This window comes from Vombatus ursinus, unplaced genomic scaffold (assembly GCF_900497805.2).
Source record: "Vombatus ursinus unplaced genomic scaffold, bare-nosed wombat genome assembly UNPS02014818.1, whole genome shotgun sequence".
In the NCBI taxonomy this organism is placed as follows: Eukaryota; Metazoa; Chordata; class Mammalia; order Diprotodontia; family Vombatidae; genus Vombatus; species Vombatus ursinus.
Window position 1 is genome coordinate 74,210,059 of NW_020954596.1, and position 21,452 is coordinate 74,231,510.

The following is a 21,452-nucleotide window of genomic DNA, read 5'->3' on the forward strand; positions in this document are numbered from 1 at the left end:
AATATTCTGAGGTTAATGCTATTACCAAGAAGCATACACCTTAGTAACTTTGCATCCATGCTCGGCACACCAGTGCTACCCACTTTCCTACCAAGTTTACCAAAATAACAATTCATACTTTTCAAGCAGTTGACAAAGTACATTTCTCCCAACAACCTTGGGAGATTTGCAATGTAAGCATGCTCTTCATGTCTCAGATTAAGAAGGTGAAGCTCATAGAGTTGAGTGATTTGCTCTGGGTCCCATAGGCAATGGGTATCAGGGTCCCAATTCAAACACAAGACTTGTTACACCTTGCTGCCATGATAACCTCTGCCCCTGACCATTCCACTGTAAAAAGAGGAAGATGGAAGAACATCATGGAAAGAATGCAGGATTTCGAGTCAGAGGACCTGGGGTTTGAATCTTAGCTCTGCTACTTACTGAGTGTCCTTGGACAAGTCACTTAAGCTCTTGCAACCTCCAATTCTCATCCAGTAAAATGAGGGGGCTAAACTACCTGTTGCAAAGGCCCCTTTCAACTCTAAATCTATGATCCTATGAAAGTCACCCTGAAAGCAAAATGGAAATGCAGAACCATCAAAAGATTAGGTCATACTAATACTTTAAGGCTTGCAAAGTGTTTTGCAAGTATCATCTGATTTATCCTCACACCAACTCTGGGAAGCAGGTGCCATTATGATCCTATTTTACAGATGAAGAAATAGAGACAGACGGCAGTTAAGTGACTTACTCAGGGTCATACAGCTGGTAAGCATCTGATTTAATTCAGGTCTTCCTAACTCCAGGTCCAGTGCTCTATCCACCACACCACTTAGCTGCCCTACAGGAGTAATTTCTCTGGGTCCTCCATTCTGATATCCCTTTTTCTGCTACTGCCTCTTAAAATCCCTTATTCCCTTCAAAACTCTGTTCAAGTGTTGACACTTCCTACATGAAGCATTTCTTGATTTCCCACCCCCATCTCACCATGCTAATGGTCTCAACAACCCCCATCCCAAAAAACTTACCTTGTGTGTTTTGTACAATATTTATTTATTTATATATTTATTTATACGTTGTCCTCCTCCCCTCCCCCACAATAGAATGTAAGCTCCTTATGAGAAGAGACTGTTTCATTTTGTCATTATAACACCATTGCCTACCATATGGTACCTAGCACATAGGAATTTAACAAATGCTTGTTGATTGGTTGATTCTGAAGGGTCATAGAACCATCAGCTTAGAACTAGAAGAGACCAGAGTGGTCATCTCATCCAACACCTTCATTTTACAGATAAAGAAACTGAGGCTCAGAGATTTTAAGTGATTTGCTCATGGTCGCAGAGGTAGTAAACATTAGAGAGCCAGGATTCAAATCTAGGTCTTCCGATGCCACACATATTCTTACATTTTTCATATTCTTACATTAATCAGCTGTTTGTCTGGACATTCTGAAACTTTAGTTCTGTCCTAATATGAGAAAGACAATCAGAAAGTTTGGAATAAAGAAATAAATTTCACTCTCATAATCACATTTTAACATCCTTTAGCTATGCAGCCCAATTGGGCATCATCCCCCATCAGTGAAAAAGGAAAAATGAAAAGGAGTAGGCCAGTGGAATGGCCAATCATTTCAGCCTTGCCAGGGAGAAGCCAGTTCAAGTGCCTTATCGGTATTAATCGTATTACTGTAAATCAAAGTGAATTAAAGTGACACAGAGGGAAGAAGATTCTGATTTACCATTGTTTCTATCCTCTGACTCATTTCAGTGAAATTTGTGGTAGCTTCTTTATCAAACTCATGGAAGTATTTGTCACTGGTGAATGACAAGGTACTATAATAATTGTAGTTCTTCCGGGTATCTGCAAGAGGGAAGGAGATCTTTGTGAGATTCAATACTATAAAGACATAGGAAATGCCACTGGATTCCTAAGGTTAATCTATAAATACACTGATGTAATTGTTGACAATTTACTCAATTCATTCCTGAAGAGGCCACATCAAAGTCTCACAGAGTCCACAGACAACAACGGCTTCTCAATGTGACTACACTTTCATGTTCCGCAGGTCGATTGTCTCACTATACCAGTGAAGAACTATTTTTTGTCCATTCCTCAAAGTATTTGCATACACCTAATTTTGTCATTTCTAACTCCCCCTCCCTGCTTGCCTGTCAATCTCATTAGATCATAAATTTAGAGCTGGAAGGGACCTTAGATATTATTGAGTCTGTTACCCTCATTCTACAGATGAGGAAATTGCTCCTCAGAGAGATTAAATGACTTATCCAGAGACACACAGCTAGTAAATGCTTGAGATGGAATTCCAGCATTCTATTTATTATGCCACATTACTTCTTTCCTTCCTTCCAGGAAAAACATGGAATAAGTCAGAGGCTATCCCTCTTAAATCTAGGTTGGATACTATTTTTGTTGTTGCTCTTACAAGCTGATGCATATTATAAGCCCTTCTCTCTTTCCCCTTGTGAAAAGGTGAAAAGGGAAAGAAGTAGGAACAGTAGGGTCAGAGCCTTTCTCCTCCATATCAGCCATAACAACAACTTATTTCTTCAGCAGCCATTCCAGTAGTATCTCTGGCATAAAAGGTTTAAATATAAAGTCATATGACCGATCTTTTGATATTCCAGAATTATCCAATAATCTGATCTAGCAAGAGCAAAGTAAAGAAAACAAAGTTCAAAAAAGGCCTCTGAGCACCCAAAATAGACATCACACAACCAATCTACTACAATTCATACACTTTGCAGAGATCCCTTCAAGCCCTCACTTAGAGTGTTTACTCCCACAAAATTCTAATGAACTGGTTTCCGAACCTATACATTGAAGGGCAATGAAGGGGTTGCATATGGCAAGTACACTGACAGCAGGAAAAAAAAAATGACTCTAGCAGTACAGAAGACACAGTATTTAAAAAAAACAGGCCTAAGAACTCAAAAGTCATAGCCATCTGGAACACTGAGTATAGCCCCAAGTAGTCATAATATCTCAACATAGTATCATAGTACAATTAATATTGAGAAAATGATCCTAAGTTATCAAGGAGTAAATTATGCTATATATATTTAAGATAGAATAATATATGATACATTTTAGAAAGATTTCCACATAAAATTGTTATTATTATTATAGTTTTCTGCTCAAAGAAATAAACCTTTGTTTACCTGGAATCATTCTTCCAAAGTCACTGGCAGTACAGATTTTAACTCTGTCCAATAGTGTTATCACCTTCAAGATGCTCATAAAACTAAGGTTGCACTCATTCTAAAGATGTGATCACTACCCAGAGCACTTTTTGGAATTTCCCTGCTATAAAGGCTTCAAAGCCTGAGTGATACTGTTTTGAATATTGAGTGAAAGAAATCTTTCCCTGTGGAGGTAGACTTAAGAGAGACTAGATCTGTGATTTCATTGGTAAAGGAAATCTTGATGAGAGAACTCCCTCTGTCATACTGTATCAGTACCTACTCTACAAATTACAGTCTTAAAGAACTATTGGGTTGTTTGTGCTTCATTCTCAAAGAGGACCCTGACATCAAGAAGGTGATGCCATGACATGCAAATGAATTGGATTTAAGTGAGGGAGGGCTGTGCAAAGTTACCAAGCCTCATTCTCTCCTCCAGAGCCATCTGGGTCCAGTGGCAAGATATATGACTATAGATCAGGATGACTGGAGATGACTCTGGATACAGTGTGAGGCTTTGGCCTTTTTAAGCTAAGGTCTTTCATAGGTCTCAGTTTGACTGAGGCAATGCCCAATCAGTGATTAAGGCTAGGCTAGAGATGAGGCAAAGAATAGTCTCTTTTACCTAGTCAAAAAAAAATCAATTTGGGAGGGGAAGACCTTCAGAGTTTGTGGCCAAAACAGAAACAATTGCTATTTACATTCACTCTGAGCCAATCAGGGCCTGAGGGACTGAGATACTTAATTTACTTGCCCAAGATCATACTAGTTGGAAAACACTTACTGTAAAAGGTGGGATTTATTTGGGACTTAAAGGAAGTCAGAGAGCATTCTAGGCTTGGGGGATACCCTTCTCTGTTTATCCAACTAGGAAAAGTTGAGAATGGAAAATAGTGTCTGTTGTTATATATCTTTTTTTTAGTATCTCTACTAAGCCAACTGGAGTTCCTAACTTGTATTTTAAAATAAACGATATTTTAATTAGAAGAAGCAAAACAAACAAACCAATATTTTAGATGAGGGCACAGCTTTCGCAATCTTCCATCTAAGATAACTCATGGGTCATAACTACAATTTTTAAGGTCTCAAGTTTTCTTCCTGAACCCTATTTGAATTTACAATTATGTAAAAACAGTAACTGTCCCAGCCCAATGGAAATATGCATATATGCAGTACACATATGAATAATTCAACCATTTTATGGGATTTATTTGTACTCATCAGGACCTAGATGTAAATGCTATTAATGTATCAATTTTTAAAAGAACAAATAAGGCTAGAGGGAAAATCAAATTTTGCTTCTAAATTATAATTTTCATTCATATGTGTCATTCTGGTTTTAAAACTTTAAACCTTGCTCTTTGATAAGTATATCTTCTAAGAAATTTGGGGGGGGGGGTGGAGCCAAGATGGCAGAGGGAAAGCAGTGACTTGCTTGAGCTCTCTCCCCAAACTCCTCCAAATACCTATAAAAAATGTCTCTAAACAAATTCTAAAGCAGCAGAACCAACAAAAAGACAGAGTGAAACATATTTCCAGCCCAAGATAACCTGGATGTTTGATTGTAAAGGTATATTGCGCCAGGCAGGGAGAGGAGTGCAGTGCGGCATGGGCATGCAGGCCACAGCGACCCTGGAGCAGGCCTCAGAGGACTGAATCACGGGCAGCTGTGGTGGTTTCCAGACTTCTCAACCCAGGAATGCCAAAGACAACTTGGAAGGTCAGTGGGTCACTGAGTCAGTGTGACTAGGTGAGAGAGAACCTAGGTCTCAGCCACAAGTCTCGAGCATGGGGCTGTGGCTGTTTCCTGAGCATCCGGCCCACAGACTAAGGGGGAATCAAGTGGTTGATCAGAGGGGGAGTGCAAGGATCTCTTTGCCAGTGCTGAGGCAGGATTCTCTTGCTTTACCTGTGTTTGGATCTTGGTCACAGTTCTGAGGGGTGGTCCTGAGGCAAGAAGGAGTGCTGGTGTGGTGGAGCTTGTTGCGGAGGTGAAGAGGAAACACCTCGCGCCTTATCATACCACTTTGGAAGAACTGAAAATTTAGAGGTCCCTAGAAGTAGCTCTGAAAACAGCTGTACAAACCCCCAAAGCTTGGGACAGTATATTCTCCACACTGGAAGCAGACTCTTACCTTAACAAAGAGTTTAAAACTCAAGTAATTGGCCAGGATCATGAGTAAGCAGTGCAAGAAGAGTCAGACTATATTATCTCACTTGGGTGACAAAGAAGATCAAAACACACAACCAGAAGAAGACAACAAAGTCAAAGCTCCTACATCCAAAGCCTCCAAGAAAAATATGAATCAGTCCCAGGCCTTGGAAGAGCTCAAAAGGGATTTTGAGAAGCAAGTAAGAGAAGTAGAGGAAAAACTGAAACTGACGCAAGAAAATCATGAAAAACAGGTCAACAGCTTGCTAAAAGAGACCCAAAAAAATACTGAAGAATTGTAACTCATGAGACCTTTGTCAGTATTAGGGCAGTTGGAGGGAAAAAAATTATATGCATGTATATATAGATATAGATAGATAGATAGATAGAGGGCACAAGGTGAATTGAAGATGAAAGGATCATATCTGGAGAATAAAATTAAGGGGTGAGAGAGGATTATACTAGGAGAAGGAGAAAGGGAGAGGTAGAACGGGGTAAATTATCTCACAAAAAAAAAACAGAAAAGAAAAGCCTCTTACAGTGAATGAAAAACGGGGGAAGGTAAGAGGGAATGAGTGAATCTTATTCTCATAGGATTTGACTTAAGGAGGGAAAACATACACACTTAATTGGGTATGGAAATCTGTCTTACCCTACAGGAAAATAGGGGGGAAGGGGACAAGTGGGTAGGGGGATGATAGAGAGGAGGGCAGATTGGGAAAGGGGGTAATCAGAAGCAAATACTTCTGAGAAGGGACAGGGTCGAAAGAAAGAATAGAATAAATGGGGGGGTGGGATAGGATTAAGGGAAATAGAATTAGTTTTTCACAGCATGTCTACTACGGAAGTGTTTTGCATAACTGCACATATATAACCTACATTTAATTGCTTGCCTTGTCAATAAGGGTGGGTGGGGAGGGAGGAAGGGAGAAAATTTGGAACCCAAAGTTTTAAAAATACATGTTTAAAAAAAAGAAATTTTGGGTATTTCCCTTCAGTGTTGGTTAAAATTTTTACCCTTTGCTCTCTATTTATTATGGAATATATATTCGCTCTTTACATTATCTTATTTAAGTTGCATTTTCTCATCTCACTACTGAAAGAAAAGTGAATCCATTGGCATTCCAGACTTCTAACACCCAGAAAGAAAATTATAGACTAGACCCAGTGATCTCTGCCTTGCCTTGGAAAGGGCTTAGGGAAATTAGTGAGCTGGAAAATGGGCCCAGTCAGGGTTACCTACACCTGAATTGCAGTACTTCCAATTAAATGACTTAAAGTATTAACACAAGTGGATTGCTAATTGTAACATCATCAGGTGGGTAGGTAGTATTTCTTCACAAGGGCTAGGAAGTGTATAATTTGTAAAAATCATTTACTTAGTCATTTTTATAAATAAAGCATTTCATTACCCCATGAATAATCATCCATTGTTCTCCAGCACAAGATACTTCTTTAAACAATCCCCAAACATGCAGATGTCATTTTTATGAAACAGACATATATGTCTTCTTTCCCCATTTCCCTTGGCTCAGCCACTCAAATGAAAGAACCGGAGAACTATCATTGACAACCATTCCATGGAACTACTAAGTGTATTGACTACTCTGTTGTTGGTGTTAATGTTGCTACAGCACATTTGACTCATAGAAGTGGCAGAAACAGCCACACCAAGAAACTGGGCATATATACATTATGCCAGAATTTCACACAGTCACAGAGCCAGAGTATGAAAGACAAAATGTCACATTACATGCCTGCATGCCTCTCCTCTATCCCTAGTACTAGATACCTCAGCAAACACACCCCAATTATCCGAAATAGATTAGTCCCTGCGTAGCTGAGAACAGTAGGTTGTCTTGTTCCTTATTCTTTAGAGAGGAAAGCAGATTCTCCTCAGTAAAACAAAGGTGGCTTAGGTATGTCTGTTTTTCTGCAGGGTATTTTGTTGCTGTTTGTGTATTGCTTTACTAAATGTCAGCTGCTAAAGTCTGTCCTATGTTTATCTCCTGAAACACAGAAGACAGATAACAAGCGTGACACAGTTATCAAAATCATAACAACCATCGTTTAGTCAGGTGTACAGTGAGATGTTGCTCACCTTTGTTGAGGGAAATACTTTAGTGGAAGTTCCCTGTTGCACCTGAATCATCTGAGAAGCAAAAACTACCTACATTGGAGACCACAAAATGGATTAGCTGTTTCTTGGATAGCTTTGGGTCACATTTAGAACTTTCATGGAGGCAAAATGATCTGTGGCTTGGATTTGGAAGAGATAAATAAATGATAGTTTTATCTCAACTAGTGAAGCGTTTAGACAAATATGAACACACAGGCTCCAAAGGATGTTCTCAATTTGAATCTCACAGCTGCCACACACGGATCCAGAGCTGTAAGAGATCTCAAACACTGTTGGACATTATTGACAAGTGTAAGTCATTTAAAAACCAAACATGTCAATAAAAACTTATTACAAAAAACAAAGAGAACCTAGGCATTCTTCAGCCCAGATCTCAGCTGTCAAAAGGTCAAAGCTGAGAATTCTGAGGCCATTATCTGAGTGGATCCACCACTACCAACAACAACACCAATAACTACAATAGTTAACATTTATAGAGTGCTTACTGTGTGCCAAGTAATATGCTAAGTGCCTTATAAATATTATCTCATTTGATCCTCACACCAACTCATGAGGCCTAGGTGCTATCATTCTCCTCATTTTATAAATGGGAAACTTAGGCAAACGGGTTTAAGAGGCTTGCCTGAGGTCACACAGCTAGCAAACATCTCAGGTTGGATTCAAACTTAGATCTTCCTGATTCCAGACCAGTCACTCTGCACTGTTGCCACCAAAATAAATAAATAAATAACAAGAATGAAATAATAAAACCCTGGGTTCACTTGGGATTTTGCTCAAATTACCCAGAAAATAGTATAAACACTAAACCTCTGTTTAGAAAGTAGGGATGGGGGCAGCTAGGTGGCGCAGTGGATAGAGCACCGGCCCCGAAGTCAGGAGGACCTGAGTTCAAATCCGGCCTCAGGCCAAACACTTGACACTTACTAGCTGTGTGACCCTGGGCAAGTCACTTAACCCCAATTGCCTAAAAAAAAAATCACCAAAAAAAAAAAAGAAATTAGGTATGGAAATCGTAATCATTCAGAACCCTGTCTGATGACAGAGCTGTATGACCTGAAGCACATCATTATTTGAGAAACCTTTAGCCCCTGCTTTTGTTGTTCTTCAGTCATGTCGGACTCTTCATGACCCCATTTGGAGATTTCTTGACGAAGATACTAGAGCAGTTTGCCATTTCCTCCTCCAGCCCATTTTATAGATGAGGAAACTGAGGCAAAGATGAGGGTAAGTGAATGGTCACATACCTAGTAAGTGTCAGAGGCTGGATTTAAACTCAGGTCTTCCTAACTCCAGGCCCCATGCTCTATCCACTGAGCCACTTAGCTACCCTAGCCTCTGCTTTACCTGAGAATAGCAGGTTGCTATTCTGCTTTCTTTTGTTGTCAGGAAATCAATTTCTCCACATAATAAGACTAACATCTATCAGTGTTTCCCCACAACATGGTGGCCCATGTCTCCTCCTTACTTCCAGAAGCAAGGATTTATTTTCCCTAAAAAGAGACAAAGTTATGCCTTGGAAGTATTTGGCCTCTGCTGCCCTGACTGCAGCTTCATGGTCATCTAAGGGCATAAAAAATCTCACCCAGGTGGGGTAAGGGCTCTTTCAAATTGGTCCATTTCTGAAGCCTACAAAAGTCACTGTACCCTGTTGATCAGGATTCATTTACATGTAGAGAGAAAGAGGACAATATATAGAGAAGCTAAGGACCACTGTATCCTTCTTGCATATCTTTGCTGAGTTAGGGTAAAGTAAACCTCCTTTTGTTTAACTGTTCTATGACTTGTGAGTGCCTTATTCCATTCCAGTATCAAATCTAAACTAAGAGAATGCTACCATTAGGATTACCTCTAACACCAACAAAGAGAACCCATTAAAATCTAACCAATTTGATTATATACTGAAGGGTGAGAGAAGAAAAATCTAGTCCCAGGTCATTCTACCAAATCATTTGCTTCAGGAGAACAACTCTCTTTTTCATTAGTTGAAATGAAGCAGAGCCTTGTTTTCCTCATCTATAAAATGAAGTGAGGGAGGTGGGGAGTTCATTGGATGAGATGTATGGTCCTAATGTTTTATATATCCTAACATTCTATATGTCTATTAATTTCACAAATTATTCCACCTTGAAAGAACATGTCTGCAGGACCACTCAGGACCATCCTAATATCATAGGAACCCTTGATTTTTTCTTCAGTGAAGTACCTGACCATAATATAGCCCAGACACATGAGTGGGGAACCTGCGGCCTTAAGGCCACCCACATGTAGCCTTCTGTAACCCTTGCGCCAGAGGTTCCCAACTTATTTGGTCTACCACCCCCTTTTCCAAAAAGAAAAGTACTCAGTGCCCCTTGGAAATCTACTTTCTTTAACCCTTTAATGGTTTTTTTTTAATTTGCATCATTTCAAAAATATATAATATTTTTAAATGATGCATCTTAAATTTAATAATTTATTGTTAATTTGTGTGGTTTTTCCTGGCATTGAAATTTTGATTGATATTGCATCATGTAACCATATAGTATTGTATTGTAAACAAGTCATTGCATGCACATATGACTGCCAATGTATGCTGAACTTCCAGATAATGCACAACACATTCACCTGCCAACCCTTCCTTGTTATGACCTGTCAACAGACTTGACCATTGATTGGTTATAACTTGCATTTTGTGTGTTTATTTGGAAAATAATGTAATCACTACAACTTTTACTTTATTACACAAAAAATGAAACATGTACAGATGTTTTTTTCAAAATTTTCTTCTCTCCTTATGCTTCCACTGCTCTCCTTATTTTTATTCAATGCCCCCCAGTTGCACCTGAGACTATTACCACCTCCTTGGATCATTCCAGCACCCCCCACGGGGTGGTATTGCCCACTTTGGGAACCTATGAATTATAGTCAATCTCTTCAGAAATGCCCTTCTTAATACATTTCATCCTCTTTAATTTCCTTTAGTGGTCTATAGGACAAGATAGAGTTTTTAATGAATAGTGATGGAAAAATCATTTAAAAATAGGCCAATATTAACACTTCATTACAGAAACAGAATAGAGACTACCCTGAAACTTTGCTCAACTCCTGGGACCTTCTCACCCTGAAATATTGCTCTGCCATGCTGGCCCCCTTTTCTCATTGATGAGTTCCTCCTAGAGTCTCCATTTAGAAATCTCAGGTTACATCCATCCTTCATTTTCCTCTTGGTTTTGCTGCTTCTGACTTACCAGACATTCAACACTCATAAGTACCTCCCATCTCCTTTTTCAGTTCCCTTTTGTGCATACTCTAGCCCTGAGGTCAGGGACAATCTTTTTGTTTATTTTGTATTCCCACTGCATAGCACTGTGTGTGGCATATAGTAGGGGCTTAATAAATGCTTATTGCCTCCCTTGCCTACTCCTTCTCTGTAATGTCTGGGGTGTCATTAAATTATTTAATGTCAGAATTTTAAATATATTGGGGTTTTTTAAGAGGCAGATTTTTCTACACCTTTGGAGAGTTCAGGGCATTAGACCTCAAATTCTGTTATGTTTCACTCTTCCAATTTAAACCTTACTTTTAGGGGGCTTAGGGGGAAGAGTATCCAGACCTATGATTTCATTGGTATTGGGAACTCCCAGTGGGGGAACTCCCTCTATCAAGGCAGATCATCACCTGTTCAGCAATTTTTAATCTTATAAAGTTATGTGTGGCCGCATAATGTTTAAGTGACTCATATAGGATCACACAATCAGTGGGTGTCAGAGGTGGGCTTTGAACACAGACCTTCCTGAATCTAAGGCCAGGTCCACAATGCCACATTGCCTCTTAAGTCTTAATTGATGTCTGTGAATGACAAAAACTGGAGGACATGAGCTACTGTGGTCTTTAGTAGCCTTCCCAACAGGAAGTACCAATCTATAAACAATGCATGGAGTGATGAAAATTCAAGGAAGGCTTACTCATAAACAGCTTGAATTATGGAACTAAAAGAGCAAATCTAAAACAACTTGGAAAAAAAAACACAATTGATACTTACTGTATCTTACATAATGAACAATGAGTCCAATGCACACTGCCAGAACAATCAGGGATATAAAGGTGATTAAGCCAATAACCCATGGCTCTAAACAGCTTCTTTTTCTAACAGGTACAAGAACAGGTCTGAAAAAGAGAGGGAAATATATTACATTACAATGTGTGACAAATCTTAAGTCTAAGTGAATCATATATTTCAGTGGAATAAAATGCTGCCCAGTAGAAGATGTATTCATTCAACAGATGTGTATTCACAGAATAACAAGATCTGAGTTGGAAGGAACTTTAGAGGCCATATAGTTCTATAACTCATCTCTAAATATGAATCTCCTCTTCAGCATACCTAATAAGAAGCCAACCAGGCTTTTCTTATAGAATTTTACTTTCCAAGGCATCCTATTCCACTTCTGGAAAGCTCTAGTTGTTAGGAAGTATTTCCTGATATCAAGCTTAAATTTGCTTCTTTGCAACTTCCACAAGGTGCTCTTATTTCTGTGGTCTGGTACCAAGCTGCATTATAGTAATTATAACTTTGAATGTGAATGAGATGAACTCACCCATAAAACAGTAACAGATAGCAGGATGGATTAAAAATTAGAATCCAACAATATGTTGTTCACAAGAAACACATTTAAAAATGAGAGACACACACAGAGCTAAAATGGAGGGTTGGAGTAGAATTTATTATGCTTCAACTGATGCAGAAAAAAAAAGGCAGGGGTAGCAATTATAATCTCACACAGTGTTATGGCTAAAATAGATTAAATTAAAAGAGAAACAGGGTAACTACATTTTGATAAAAAGCATCATAGACAATGAAGCAATATTAGTACTGGACCTATATGAATAAGCCTAATCTTCCTTCCAGGTGAAAGTCCTGCAAATACTTGAAGATAGCTATCATGTCCCCCTAAGTCTTCTCTTCTACAAGCAAACCATCCCCAGTTGCTGATTTTCATTTGTATGGCCTCAAGATCTTTCACTATCCTGACTGCTCTCCTCTGGATTCTCTCCAGCTTATCAATATTCTCTCGAAAATGCGGCATTAATAACTAAAAATAACACCCCTGTTGTGGCTCAATGAAGTCAGAGAATGGTAAAATGGTCACCTCTCTGGTCCCAGACACATTCTGTTAATGCACCCTAAGATATTGTATTTTCTTTCTTGGCTGCCATATTACACTATAGTCTACTAAAATCTCTGCATCTTTTTTAGATGACCTGCTGTCTAGCCATACCTCTACCATCCAGCATTTGTATACCTGATATTTTAAACCCTAGTGTGACTAGTGCCTTTCCTCTGTTGATTATCTCTGATTTATTCTGTATGTATCTTGTTTGTATACAGATGTTTGCATATTATTTCTCCCATTGCACTGTGAACTCAATAGCAGGGATTGTCTCCCCAGCACTTATCTCAGTGCCTGGCATATAGTAGGTACTAAACAAATGCTGGTTGGCTGCCTGACTGATTTGTAGCTATTAAATTTCATCTTTTCAATGTAGCTCAATGTTCTATTTTGTTTTTTTTTCCCCTTTAATTGTAACTCTTGTCACCCAGTGTGTCAGTCATCCCTACCAACTTTGAGTTGCCTATGAATATAAAGCATATGGTCTGTTCTTTTATCCAAGTTTTTTATAAAATAGCAGAGGATCAAACCCAGATCCCTAGAGAGCTCCATTAGAGACCTCCTCCTAAGTTAACATCAAATTATAATGTCTCCCACATCCAAATCAATCTAATTGAATTCTCATCTAGCCCATATTTGTCCACCTTTTCCACAAGAATAGTGTGTGGGTTTGTCAAATGTCTTGCTAACATCTAAGTAAATATTACAGCATTCTCCTGATCTACCAGTCTAGTAACCCCACTTTTAAAAAAGAAATAATGCTAGTCTGGGGTGATTTGTTCTTGATGAAGCTGTACTGGCTCTTGGAGATCACCACTTGTTTTTATAGATTCACAATGGTTCACTCTCTGTACTTTTTATTATACGTTCTAAAATTTTGCCAAGATTCAAAGTCAAGTTCACTGGCCTATAGTTTATAGACTCCATCGTCTTCTTTTTTTTGGAAGATTATGATATTTGCCCTTCTCTGGCCTTTCAGTTTGCTGTTACTGTTGTTCAGTTGTTTCAGTCATGTCTGAGTCCTTGTGAACCCATTTGGGGTTTTCTTGGTAAAGATACTGGAGTGGTTTGCCATTTTCTTATCCAAGTCATTGTATAGTTGAAGAACTGAGGTAGACAGGGATAAGGAACTTGCCCAGGGTCACATAGCTAGTAAGTGTCTGAGGCTAGATTTGAATTCACAAAGACGAGTCTTCCTGACTCCAGCCCAGCACTCTATCCACTGTACCACCTAGCTGCCCAGTCTTTCAGTATCTCTCCCATTTTCCATGATCTTTCTTTTTTCCATTTAATTGTTATTTTATTTTTTTCTCAATTACATATAAACAAAAAATTTTCATTTTTTAAAATTATGAGTTCCAAATTCTTTCCCTTCCTTCCTCTTCCTTCTTTGAGAAGACAAGCATTTTGATCTAGATTATACATGTATAGTCATGCAAAACATTTCCATGATCTTTTACAGCCAATAATCACCTACCCAGCAAAACTGAGTATAATCCTTCAGGAGGAAAAAAAATGTATATTCAATGAAAGAGAGGACTTTCAAGCATTCTTGATGAAAAGACCAGAGCTGAATAGAAAATTGGACTTTCAAATACAAGACTCAAGAGAAGCATGAAGAGATAAACAGGAAAGAGAAATCATAAGGTACTTATTAAGGTTGAACCATTTACATTCCTACATGGAAAGATGATATTTGTAACTCATGAGACCTTTGTCAGTATTAGGGTAGTTGGAGGGAAAAAAAGTATATGTATGTATAAGTAGATAGACAGAGGGCACAGGGTGAGTTGAAGATGAAGGGGTGATGTCTGGAGAATGAAAATAAGGGGTGAGAGAGGATTATACTGGGAGAAAGAGAAAGGGAGAGGTAGAATGGGGTAAATTATCTCACATAAAACAGACAAGAAAAAGCTTTTACAGTAGAGGGGAAGTGTGGGAAGGTGAGAAGGAGTGAGTGAATCTTATTCTCATCAGATTTATCTTAAGGAGGGAATAATATACACACTCAATTGGGTATGGAAATCTATCTTACTCTACAGGAAAATGGGAAGAAAGTGATGGGGGGAATGATAGAGGGCAGATTGGGGGAGGGGGTAATTAGAAGCAAACACTTCTGAGGAGGGACAGGGTCAAAAGAGAGAATAGAATAAACGGGGGGAGGGATAGGATGAAGGGAAATATAGTTAGTTTTTCACAACATGACTACTATGGAAATGTTTTGCATGACTACACATGTATAACTGTATTGAGTTGCTTGCTTTCCCAATGAGGGTAGGTGGGGAGGGAGGAAGGGAAAAATTTGGAACCCAAAGTTTTAAAAACAAATGTTAAAAATTGTTTTCATATGCAACTGGGAAATGAGATGTACACGCAATGGGATATAGAAATCTATCCTGCCCTACAGAAAAATAGAAGGGGAAAGGGATAAGGGGGGGGATAGAAGGGAGGGCAGATTAGGGGAAGAGGTATTCAGAATGCATGCCATCTTGAGGTGAGGAGAGGGACAAGATGGGGAGGAAATTTGGAACTCAAAATCTTGTGGAAATGAATGTTGAAAACTAAAAATAAATAAAGTAATATAAACTAAAAAAAAAATTTCCTTGATCTTTCAAAGATCACTGTCAGTGGCTCCATAATTATTTCCTTCAGTTGTTTCAGTACTAGAGCATGTAGTTGGCCTAAGCCTGGTGACTTGAACTTCTCAAGGGCAGCTAACTATATCCATACTTATCCTGGATATCCACAAACTATTAACTGTTTTTCTTCAATTCTTTTTATCCAAAGACTATTGTCCTTGGCTGAGAAAAGAGAAGCAAAATAAGAAGTGAGCAGCTCTACCTTGTACCATTGTTGATGCTTTCTTTGATCCTACTGTTTCCCCTAAAATAATGAGGCTGGAGGTCAAGAGACTGTTTTTTTCATAGCTGAGCTTAGTTTTTCTCAATAGCCTCAGCTCACTCTGAGCTTTAACATTCTTTAAGCTACTCTTACAGAATCATACTATTCCATCAGTGCCTACTAAGTGCAGGACACCATATTGGGAGCAGAGAAAAGTTCAAACTAAAGATTCGGTCTCTGCTCTCAAGAAACACCCTTGTTCAAAAACTCTTAGGGATTTCTCTTTGCCTACCACATAAAGCTCAAATTAGCCTTTGTCAAATACTCAAGGCTTTCCTAAATTAGGTGTCAGTCTAATTTTCTAGATTTATCTCCCACTATTCCCCTTCAGAAACCTATACTCACTCCAACCAAACTCAGGGAAATTACTGTTCCTGAGCATGGCTTTTTGTTTGTTTGTTTTTATTTTGTTTTGTTTTTCTTTTCCATCTTTACATATTTCTTCACACTCCTTCCAACTTCTGGAATTTTTCTCCACATTCAATAAATTATAAACTCCCTGAGGACAGAGACCATATCGTAATCTTTTTTTAACCTTCATGGTACATTGTATAGAGGATTCAGTACACAAAGTGAGGACCGAATTATTTGAGCAAATGCTAAGAAACCTACTCACCCTATAAGGCATTTGCTCAAATGCCACCTTTTCCATGAAGCCCTCCCTAAGTATCAGCAGTGGTTCTTTGCTTCCTACCTTCAGTGATTTCTCCCTCTTCTGAAGTTCATAGCTCAAGTTTATACCTCCTATATACCTGTGGCATTGTATTTAGTTATTTTTGTTTCCATGACTCATCTATGTCTCTTATCAATCAATCGACAAGCATTTATTAAGCACTTACTAATACCATCAGGCATCTTGCTAGATACAGAACATACAAAGAAAACAAGTGAATCAAGCCCTGTGTTGTGTAAGAATTTTTTATTTACTTTTATTGTTTAGGACTCATGGCCGTTTCTCCTGCAAATTTTGGTTAATATTAACCTCACCTGACCAAAACTTTTCCCAACGGATGTGAAAATTTATGTAAGAGCCTTAAACATTCTTTAGTTAAGAAACCAGAGGAAGAATTTCTACTATCTCTGACTACTTGGTGACATGCAAATCTTTCTCTTCAATCAGTCTGTTTGTGAATTCTCTAAGTGTAGTTTAATCTGTAACCCAGCTTAGTTTACCTATAGAGTTTGACAAAGACGTTTTTCTTAAGGGATGTATGAGATTATGACTTTGTTTAACTAAGCCTGTTCAACTTTTATGACAGTGAAGGAAGTGTGGGATTATGGGTCTATCTTCACTTTAACTTTATAGCCTAAGAGGAGTGTTTGAGATTGTAATATGTAAATAAACTATTTCTCTGTCACTCTGACATCATTTTGCTTATGAGAAATGGTTTTAGAATCCTCATGATTGCTCAGTCTATGCTTGAGCATAACATGAAACCTAGCTTTTTATCTCCATAATTTTTGCATTGTGGTAAACATACTTTTGGTAGCAGTTACCCATCACAGTAAGCTTAGTGATATTTCTTACACTAACACCTGACCTCAAAGAGTTTATAATCTAATGTATGATTCTTTTAGTTTGTTAAGATCCTTAAAGTGAGAAAACCTGACTCTATTCACCTTTGTATCTGTGCTTGTCAAGTAAATATTTGTTGAACAGCAACAACAACAAAGTAACAGTTTGAACCAAACCAGATGCAAACACAGTTTTTTTTCTATATGAGCACTTCCCTTCCAATTGCTTTTAAAATCAAAGCAGTAAGTATGGCAAATCAGCAATCAGAACAGCTATTGTTTCCGTTGTCACAGAATAATGAATGGATTGCAGTCCTTGGAGGCAAAAACATTGAAGTTCAAATCTTGCTGTTGATATTTGCTAGCTGTTCAAATTTTCCTCTGGGTATTTTCCTCTTGCTCAAATCTTGCTGAATCTCTCTTAACACTCTCAAACAGTTTAATAAGTAGGAAAAACTTAGATTTGGAATCAGAGGTCCTGAGTTCAAATCTCACCTCTGCTACCAGTCTTTGAAGACTTGAAGAGACAGTGAGATTGACTGATGTGGGCAAGTCTGCCTTACTTAAATCTGATTCATGTCAAAGTCAAGACATCAGTCCTGGTATCACACAGTGCATTTAGGGTTAGGGTTAGGGTTTATATGACATTATGCAAATCATTTTATCTCTCTGGCCCTCAGTTTGCTCATTTGTAAAACGAGGATTGGATTAGATGTCTATAGATCTACTCACTTTAGTCTACCATTTCCCCCATTCCAAGCTCAACGTACGGAAGCAAAGGAAGAGGTGATACTGAGTACTGCTTGGTTTGAAAGTTGTTGCTGTTCATCCTCTGTTTTTGAAGAAAACCAGTGATATCAGGACTGATGTCTTGACTTTGACATGAATCAGATTTAAGTAAGGCAGACTTGCCCACATCTGTCAATCTCACTGTCTCTTTAAGTCTTCAAAGTCCAGTGGCAAGACAAAAGTCAGAACCATTGGCCATAGTCAGGGATGCAGAGGATGACCTTGGTGTCTTCCATGTTTTACTAAGCTTAAAGCACTCCATAGCACTTGCTTCAGACACCTCCACGGCTGTTGGAACAACTTGTTCTCATCCACCCATTCTGCAGGGAGATGTCTTCACATGCTTTGGGGATAGGCAATCTCCTAACTCACCAACGGGATTTAAAGCCTGTAGGCTACCCTCAACCTGGTTTAGCTCATCTGCTGAGAAGGTTTACTGGGTGTGGCCACTGTGCATGCTACAGCTTCTTGGAGCCACAGGTGAGAGTTGGGCAACAGGTAGACACCAAAGGCAGATGAGCAGCCCTGAAAAGGGCTGAGCAAGCCCTCACATCAGAGGAGCTAGTCCTCCATGAACACCCTATACCCATAGTTTGAATGTATGCATCAGCTCAATACTTTGCACAGGTGCTGACTAAGTTCTATTGTTATTATGCTTCTAAATTGCAAAAGGTACTTTTCTCTTGGCAGGCTCTTCCTGCTCAAAGAGCACTATCTGAGGGCAATTCAGGTGCACTGACAGAGCAGGTAGGAGGACTGATTGCTGACTTGAATTAGGAAAAGTAGAACCAGGAAATGATGACATCAAATTGGGTACATGAGAGATGGGCTTCACCATTTCCTGGTTCGGCCTCTTTTGTGATCAGTGGAATGTGGTGGGAAGCTCCAAGCTCTGTTAGTTTTCTCGGCCACAGCCTTGTGCCTGATGCCTCTCCCTTTGGATCATGGCCAAGAAAATGGATTCTTACTCTTTCCTATACTGAAGTCTCTGTTGCTCTCTCTTTCTGTCTTTTTATCTCTCTCTCTGCCTCTCTCTGTCTCTCTTTATGTCTCTCTCTATGTTTTTCTCTGTCTCTGTCTCTCTTCTCCCCCCCAAAGAATAATTGGTGGAGACACTAAATATCTGAGTAGATCAAGAAAACAAGCAGAAGACAGTGTACCCTTTATAGAGTAATCCAGCTTTATTGGGAATCATTTTATTTCATCTTATTTATTCCTCTGAGAGAGGCAGAATCATATTTTGCACTGGAGATAACATTCCATTGGCTATATCCTGATTCCATTGTTTATCAGCATTGTAAATATAGTCAAGTCAACCTAACCTTTCTGAGAATAAGTGGAAGAGTAAGAAGGCCCCTCTTCAGCTCTTTCCTGAGAAGATCATCAAGTGACTACTGTAAAGTATAAACATTCTTTTTAAGTTTCCAGATGACCTTGATGGGAAAGTGATGTCAGATGTGCAAGTAGGTGCCTGAGAAGACCAAAGGCTGATCAGGGTTCAGCCCCAGTTGCAGTGGCTGCTTTTGCTGTTGATCTGTGCCTGATGAAGGCGAGCGGGGTATGAGAGAGGGTGAAGACAGCCAGTAGGGAGGAGCTGAAATATAAGAGAATAGAGGAAGCAGGGGATTTGTGTCTCTTCTAATCTTTTGTTCTAACTCATTTATCCTGTCCCTTAACCACTGTCTCCTTATTGTCCCCATAGTACATTGGGAACTCCTCCAATACAATATGACCTCCTTAACTAGCAAGGTGATGTAGCAAATAAAGTGCTGGACTTGGAATCAAAAAGACCTGAGTTTAAATCTTCCTTCAACCACTTCTCTAAGTAACCTTGGGCAAGACAGAACTTCTATCTGTAAAATAAGGATAATAATAGTACCTACCTTATAGGATCAGTGAGATAGCCTATGTAAAGCACTTTCCAATGCTATAAAAATGCTAATGATTATTACTGAGGACAGGGACTGTGTTTGCCTTTCTATGTACATCTAGTACTTAGCACAGTGCCTGGCACAGAATGGGCGCTTAAAAATTAAATTCTCACTGCTGACTGGCTGGCTGACTGTACAAAATAGAGATGAGTCCAGAATCCTCCCTACCAGACAGGATATGGGATGGATAAATTCAAAAACATATGAGCACTTTGAGATGAGGAAAGGGGGGGATGAGGCACTGTGTAAATAACATGTGTTATGATTATCATAATCATTGTTTTTATTATCATTATTATTAATGACAATGGTGATAACGATTGCTCCCTGAGCTCTTTGTTATTTTTAACCTTAGTTCTTTGCTTCACAGTCTGCTTAACATTGCTTTGCAGACTGATCCACCCAGGCCTTTAATTACTTCCAGATATTGCTGTTTTCCTTAACTCTTCACTTCAACTTTAAATGGTTTCAATCTGGGCTTCACAATGCCAGCATTTCTCTAATCCACTTCAAGTCCTCCTAGGTCTGCCTCAGTTCACCTCTAAAAAGCAGCCCAAGGTAAGGGCAGGGATTGTATGATTTTTATAGTCGTATCCCCAGTGCCTGACACAGAGTCCAGAACCGGTACCTTCTTCTGTAAAATGGGCAGCTAAGTGGTATAGTGGATAGCAGTATTGGTTTGGAGTCAGGAAAACCAGAGCTCAAGTCTGATCTCAAACACTAGCTGTGTGGGTCAGTCCCTTAACCTCTGTTTGCCTCAGTTTCCTTAACTGTAAAATGAGGATAATAATAATAGCTACCTCCCAGGGTTGTTGTGAGGATCAAATGAGATAACAATTATAAAGTACCTGTCACATAGTAGGTGCTTTCCCCCCTTTCTCCTTGTAAAATGAGGATGCTTGTAGTCCTTACCTCAAAATGTTGTCATAGAACTCAAATGAACTAATATATGTAAAGCACTTTACAAATGTGATATCACCATATAAATGTAGATTATTATAATTATTTGCATTTCCAGCCTCACCAAATAGTCTGTTAACAAACATTTATTAAAATTATTATTTTTAGTTATTATTAAGTACTTACTTTGTGCCTGGCGTTGTGCTAAATGCTGGAGATACAGAGAAAAGAGAAGGGGGGAGGGATCAACATACAAACAACCTGTGTATATACAAGATACACACAGCGTAAATGGAAGGTAATCTCAGAGGGGAGGCATTGTGAGTGAAAGGAATGAGGAAGGCCTCCTGCAGAACATGAGTTTGAACTAAGTCTTGACCAAGGAAGTCGGAGGCTGAGATGAAGGGAGAGAGCACAATCAATGAAAATGCAGAGTCAGGAGATGGAGTGTGAAGTGTGAGGAAATACAAGTAGGCCCATCAGAGAACGGTGGAGGGAGGTAAAGGGGGAAAAGACTAGGGAGGGAACAATGGGACAGGTTTTGAAGGGCTTTAGATACTAAACAGAAGATTTTATAGTCTTCATGGACAGAAGATGTCCATAGAGCCTGGAAGACATGGACAAGTCACTTAACCTCTTATTACCTCCAGGAAACTCTCTGAGTCCGGGGTTTTTAATCTTTTTTGCATGTCACAGACCTCTTTGGCAGTCTGATGAAACCTATAGATTCCTCCTCAGAATGATATTTTAAATGCATAAAATACATAAGCCTACAGAGGAAACCAATTA

At 39.0% G+C, this 21,452-nt stretch overlaps 1 protein-coding gene across 1 annotated transcript in view; it reads right to left on the reverse strand.

Moving 5' to 3' along the window:
- LOC114023418 (transmembrane protease serine 11E-like) overlaps positions 1–21,452 on the reverse strand; it is a 62,802-nt gene that overhangs the window by 20,923 nt on the left and 20,427 nt on the right. The window contains exons 2-3 of the mRNA XM_027836036.1: positions 11,499–11,623; positions 1,724–1,845 (exon numbers count right to left, since the gene is read on the reverse strand). Coding sequence (XP_027691837.1) covers positions 1,724–1,845; positions 11,499–11,623 — 247 coding nt within the window. The remainder of the gene's footprint in view (positions 1–1,723; positions 1,846–11,498; positions 11,624–21,452) is intronic.